The sequence below is a fragment of the Nothobranchius furzeri genome, chromosome 6 (genome assembly GCF_043380555.1).
Source record: "Nothobranchius furzeri strain GRZ-AD chromosome 6, NfurGRZ-RIMD1, whole genome shotgun sequence".
NCBI classification, from domain to species: Eukaryota; Metazoa; Chordata; class Actinopteri; order Cyprinodontiformes; family Nothobranchiidae; genus Nothobranchius; species Nothobranchius furzeri.
Window position 1 is genome coordinate 9162912 of NC_091746.1, and position 6085 is coordinate 9168996.

Genomic DNA, 6085 nt, shown 5'->3' on the forward strand with positions numbered 1-6085 from the left:
CTCTCCTGGAGGCGCTCAATCAGACCCAGTGGTGACACGTGGCAAGACGCTCCTCGGGGCGCGACTTGCTTGGGCCTCTCTCCTGGAGGCGCTCAGTCAGACCCAGTGGTGACATGTGGCAACACGCTCCTCGGGGTGCGTATTGCTCGGGCCTCTCTCCTGGAGGCCCTCTGTCAGACCCATTGTTGACATGTGGCAAGACGCTCCTCGGGGCGCGTCTTGCTTGGGCCTCTCTCCTGGAGGCCCTCAATGAGACCCAGTGTTGACACGTGGCAAGACGCTCCTCGGGGCGCGTCTTGCTTGGGCCTCTCTCCTGGAGGCGCTCAGTCAGACCCATTGTTGACATGTGGCAAGACACTCCTTGGGGAGCGTCTTGCTTGGGCCTCTCTCCTGGAGGCCCTCTGTCAGCCCCAGTGTTGACATGTGTCAAGACGCTCCTCCGGGTGCGTCTTGCTTGGGCCTCTCTCCTGGAGGCGCTCAGTCAGACCGAGTGCTGACATGTGGCAAGACGCACCTCGCGGCGCGTCTTGCTTGGGCTTCTCTCCTGGAGGCCCTCAGTCAGACCCATTGTGTCAAGACGCTCCTTGTTTTCACACAAATGGACCCAGAATGATGTGAAATTGTGCTTCGTGCAACATAATTCTGGGTGCCATTTACAAACCATAAGTGCTAATGACTCCATTCCTTTTTGGGGTAATGGGGGCTGTTAATTGGAGTACTCTAAATTAAACCTGACCTCTCTGACTGACTTGCATGCTTATATTGGAATCCTGGTATTAGCTGGAGTATACAGGTCAAAGGGAGAAGCAACTGCAAGTCTATGGAATGAAGAGAAGGGAAGGCCGATCTTTCGTGCAACAATGTCTCTTGAGACATTTCACAAGATATCTCGTGTGATCCGATTTGACAACCGTGAAACCAGAGCCAGTCGCTGTGAAAGAGACAAACTTGCTGCAATCAGAGATGTATGGGATAAATGGGTGGAGATTCTACCTTTGTTGTACAACCCTGGTCCCCATGTGACTGTAGATGAGCGCCTTGTTCCATTCAGGGGCCGCTGTCCTTTCCGACAGTATATGCCCAACAAGCCGGCCAAGTAAGGCATCAAAATATGGGCAGCTTGTGATGCTAAATCTAGCTATGCATGGAATATGCAGGTGTACACTGGAAAGCTACCTGGAGAGGCATCTGAGAAGAATCAGGGGATGCGTGTGGTGCTGCAGATGAGTGAAGGGCTGCAAGGGCATAACATCACCTGTGACAACTTCTTTACATCCTACTGGCTTGGAGATGAACTTCAGAAAAGAAAGCTCACTATGTTGGGAACAATCAGGAAAAATAAACCAGAACTTCCCAGTGAAATTCTGAAGATGCAGGGAAGACCTCCACATTCCTCAAAATTTGTTTTCACCGAGAAAGCAACAGTTGTTTCATACTGCCCAAAGAAAAACAAAAATGTTCTTGTCATGAGCACAATGCACACAGATGCATCTCTGAGCACAAGAGAAGACAAAAAACCACAAATGATCCTGGACTACAACTCCACCAAAGGAGGAGTAGACAATCTTGACAAAGTCACAGCAACATACAGCTGCCAGCGCAAAATAGCTCGTTGGCCCTTGGTGATTTTCTACAACATTGTGGATGTGTCAGCTTACAGTGCCTTTGTCCTGTGGACTGAAATCAACCAACATTGGAATGTCGGCAAACTGTACCGACGTCGGCTTTTCCTAGAAGAACTGGGCAAAAGTCTTGTCACCCCCGAGATCCAGAGGCGAGCCAGACCAGCTCGATCCCCAGCAGCAGCAGCTATCATTGAAAACGTCAGGTCTGCATCATCTGACCAATGTACAATGAATCCAGTGGATACAGGTGCAAAGAAATGAAAAAGATGCCAGGTCTGTCCCTCACAATAAGACATTAAAACAAGCACCGTTTGTGAGAAGTGCAAGAAGTGCATTTGCAGAAAGCACACAGTTACACTCTGTCCATCATGTGGACAACACTGAAAATGTTGAACATTGAAAATCTGAGAAAAATAAAAGTGTTTGTAAAGAAGGAAAACTTTTACTAACTAGTTCTTACAAATAGTTCTGGATATTCAAACTTTATTGTGTGTCTGTGTTTTAAATGTTTTTTCTAATGGAAAATAAAGTTCCTGTTTTATTGCAGTTTTTTTTACAGTTCTAAGTGAATTTAGACAGGGCGGGTCAAAATGACCCGCAACATAACCAATGTGATTTTTTTTCAACATAATACAAGGGTTAAAAACCATAAGTGCTAATGACTCCATTCCTTTTTGTGGTTGTAGGGGCTGTTGATTGGAGTACTCTGAAACAAACCTGATCAATCTAGGACATTCAGAAGCCAAGTTATGAGCCCACAAATGTGTAACTGGACTACTTATTTAAATTGACACCAGATCCGGTGACCTTTGGGACATGGTTTGACCCCCTTAGGAAAGTGCTATCATCATGAAACGTTCAGATCACTTACAACTCAATAGATTCTACCTTCCTGTAATGTTTCCGCCTGATTGGACCTTGTTTTCACACAAATGAACCCAGAATGATGTGAAATTGTGCTTTGTGCAACATAATTCTGGGTGCCATTTAAAAACCATAAGTGCTAATGACTCCATTCCTTTTTGGGGTAATGGGGGCTCTTAATTGGAGTACTCTAAAACAAACCTGACCTCTTTAGGATATTCAGAAGCCAAGTTGTAAGCCCACAAAGGTGTAACTGGACTACTTCTTTAAAGTGACACCAGGCCCAGTGACCTTTGGGACATGGTTTGACCCCCTATAGGAATGTGCGATCATCATGAAACGTTCAGATCACTTACAACTCAATAGATTCTACCTTCTTGTAATGTTTCATCCTGATTGGACCTTGTTCTCACACAAATGGACCCAGAATGATGTGAAATTGTGCTTCGTGCAACATAATTCTGGGTGCCATTTACAAACCATAAGTGCTAATGACTCCATTCCTATTTGTGGTTGTAGGGGCTGTTGATTGGAGTACACTAAAACAAATCTGATCTCTCTAGGACATTCAGAAGCCAAGTTATAAGCCCACAAATGTGTAACTGGACTACTTCTTTAAAGTGACACCAGATCCGGTGACCTTTGGGACATGGTTTGACCCCCTTAGGAAAGTGCTATCATCATGAAATGTTCAGATCACTTACAACTCAATAGATTCTACCTTCCTGTAACGTTTCAGCCTGATTGGACCTTGTTTTCACACAAATGGACCCAGAATGATGTGAAATTGTGCTTCGTGCAACATAATTCTGGGTGCCATTTAAAAACCATAAGTGCTAATGACTCCATTCCTTTTTGAGGTAATAGGGGCTGTTGATTGGAGTAATCTAAAACAAACTTGACCTCTCTAGGATATTCAGAAGCCAAGTTATAAGCCCACAAATGTGTAACTGGACTACTTCTTTAAAGTGACACCAGATCCGATGACCTTTGGGACATGGTTTGACACTCTATAGAAATATGCGATCATCATGAAACGTTCAGATCACTTACAACTCAATAGATTCTACCTTCTTGTAACGTTTCAGCCTGATTGGACCTTGTTTTCACACAAAAGAACCCAGAATGATGTGAAATTGTGCTTCGTGCAACATAAAACTGGGTGCCATTTAAAAACCATAAGTGCTAATGACTCCATTCCTTTTTGTGGTTGTAGGGGCTGTTGATTGGAGTACACTAAAATAAACCTGATCTCTCTAGGGCATTCAGAAGCCAAGTTATAAGCCCACAAATGTGTAACTGGACTACCTCTTTAAAGTGACACCAGATCCGGTGACCTTTGGGACATGGTTTGACCCCCTTAGGAATGTGCGATCATCATGAAAAGTTCAGATCACTTACACCTCAATAGATTCTACCTTCTTGTAACGTTTCAGCCTGATTGGACCTTGTTTTCACACAAATGGACCCAGAATGATGTGAAATTGTGCTTCGTGCAACATAATTCTGGGTGCCATTTAAAAACCATAAGTGCTAATGACTCCATTCCTTTTTGAGGTAATAGGGGCTGTTAATTGGAGTACTCTAAAACAAACTTGACCTCTCTAGGATATTCAGAAGCCAAGTTATAAGCCCACAAATGTGTAACTGGACTACTTCTTTAAAGTGACACCAGGCCCGGTGACCTTTGGGGTAATGGGGGGCTTTGGGGTAATGGGGGGCTCTTAATTGGAGTACTCTAAAACAAACTTGACCTCTTTAGGATATTCAGAAGCCAAGTTATAAGCTCCAGGAGAGAGGCCCAAGCAATACGCGCCCCGAGGAGCGTGTTGCCACATGTCACCACTGGGTCTGACTGATCGCCTCCAGGAGAGAGGCCCAAGCAAGACGCGCCCCGAGGAGCGTCTTGCCACATGTCAACACTTGGTCTGACTGAGCGCCTCCAGGAGAGAGGCCCAAGGAAGACGCGCCCCGAGGAGCGTCTTGCCACGTGTCAACACTGGGTCTGACTGAGCGTCTCCAGGAGAGAGGCCCGAGCAAGACGCGCCCTGAGGAGCGTCTTGCCACATGTCACAACTGGGTCTGACTGAGGGCCTCCAGGAGAGAATCCCAAGCAAGACGCGCCCCGAGGAGCCTCTTGCCACATGTCAGCACTCAGTCTGACTGAACGCCTCCAGGAGAGAAGCCCCAGCAAGACGCGCCCCGAGGAGCGTCTTGCCACATGTCAGCACTCGGTCTGACAGAACGCCTCCAGGAGAGAAGCCCCAGCAAGACACGCCCCGAGGAGCGTCTTGCCACATGTCAGCACTCAGTCTGACTGAGCGCCTCCAGGAGAGAGGCCCAAGCAAAACGCGCCCCGAGGAGCGTCTTGCCACATATCAACAATGGGTCTGACTGAGGGCCTTCATGAGAGAAGCCCAAGCAAGACACGCCCCGAGGAGCGTCTTGCCACATGTCAACAATGGGTCTGACTGAGGGCCTCCAGGAGAGAAGCCCAAGCAAGACGCGCCCCGAGGAGCGTCTTGCCACATGTCAGCACTCGGTCTGACTGAGCGCCTCCAGGAGAGAGGCCCAAGCAAGACGCACCCCGAGGAGCGTCTTGACACATGTCAACACTGGGGCTGACAGAGGGCCTCCAGGAGAGAGGCCCAAGCAAGACGCTCCCCAAGGAGTGTCTTGCCACATGTCAACAATGGGTCTGACTGAGCGCCTCCAGGAGAGAGGCCCAAGCAAGACGCGCCTCGAGGAGCGTCTTGCCACGTGTCAACACTGGGTCTGATTGAGGGCCTCCAGGAGAAAGGCCCAAGCAAGACGCGCCCCGAGGAGCGTCTTGCCACATGTCAACAATGGGTCTGACAGAGGGCCTCCAGGAGAGAGGCCCAAACAATACGCGCCCCGAGGAGCGTGTTGCCACATGTCACCACTGGGTCTGACTGAGCGCCTCCAGGAGAGGGGCCCAAGCAAGTCGCGCCCCGAGGAGCGTCTTGCCACGTGTCACCACTGGGTCTGATAGAGCGCCTCCAGGAGAGAGGCCCCAGCAAGACGCGCCGCGAGGAGCATCTTGCCTTATGTCAGCACTCGGTCTGACTGAGCGCCTCCAGGAGAGAGGCCCATGCAAGACGCACCCCGAGGAGCGTCTTACCACATGTCAACAATGGGTCTGACAGAGGGCCTCCAGGAGAGAGGACCAAGCAAGACGCGCCCCGAGGAGCATCTTGCCACATGTCACCTCTGGGTCTGACTGAGCGCCTCCAGGAGAGAGGCCCAAGCAAGACGCGCCCCGAGGAGCGTCTTGTCACATGTCAACACTGGGTCTGACTTAGCGCCTCCAGGAGAGAAGCCCCAGCAAGACGCGCCCCGAGGAGCGTCTTGCCACATGTCAGCACTCGGTCTGACTGAGCGCCTCCAGGAGAGAGGCCCAAGCAAGATGCGCCCCGAGGAGCATCTATCCACATGTAAACAATGGGTCTGACTGAGGGCCTCCAGGAGAGAAGCCCAAGCAAGACGCGCCACGAGGAGCGTCTTGCCACATGTCAGCACTCGGTCTGACTGAGCGCCTCCAGGAGAGAGGCCCAAGCAAGACGCGCCCCGAGGAG

The 6085-nt window shown here is 49.7% G+C and overlaps 1 protein-coding gene across 1 annotated transcript; it reads left to right on the plus strand.

The window, feature by feature from the left end:
• The first annotated feature begins 378 nt into the window (after positions 1-378).
• On the plus strand, positions 379-2378 carry LOC139070429 (piggyBac transposable element-derived protein 4-like). Its single transcript, XM_070552649.1, has one exon. The coding sequence runs from the start codon at positions 1152-1154 to the stop codon at positions 1884-1886; it is 735 nt and encodes a 244-aa protein (XP_070408750.1). The 5' UTR covers positions 379-1151; the 3' UTR covers positions 1887-2378.
• Positions 2379-6085: the final 3707 nt, after the last annotated feature.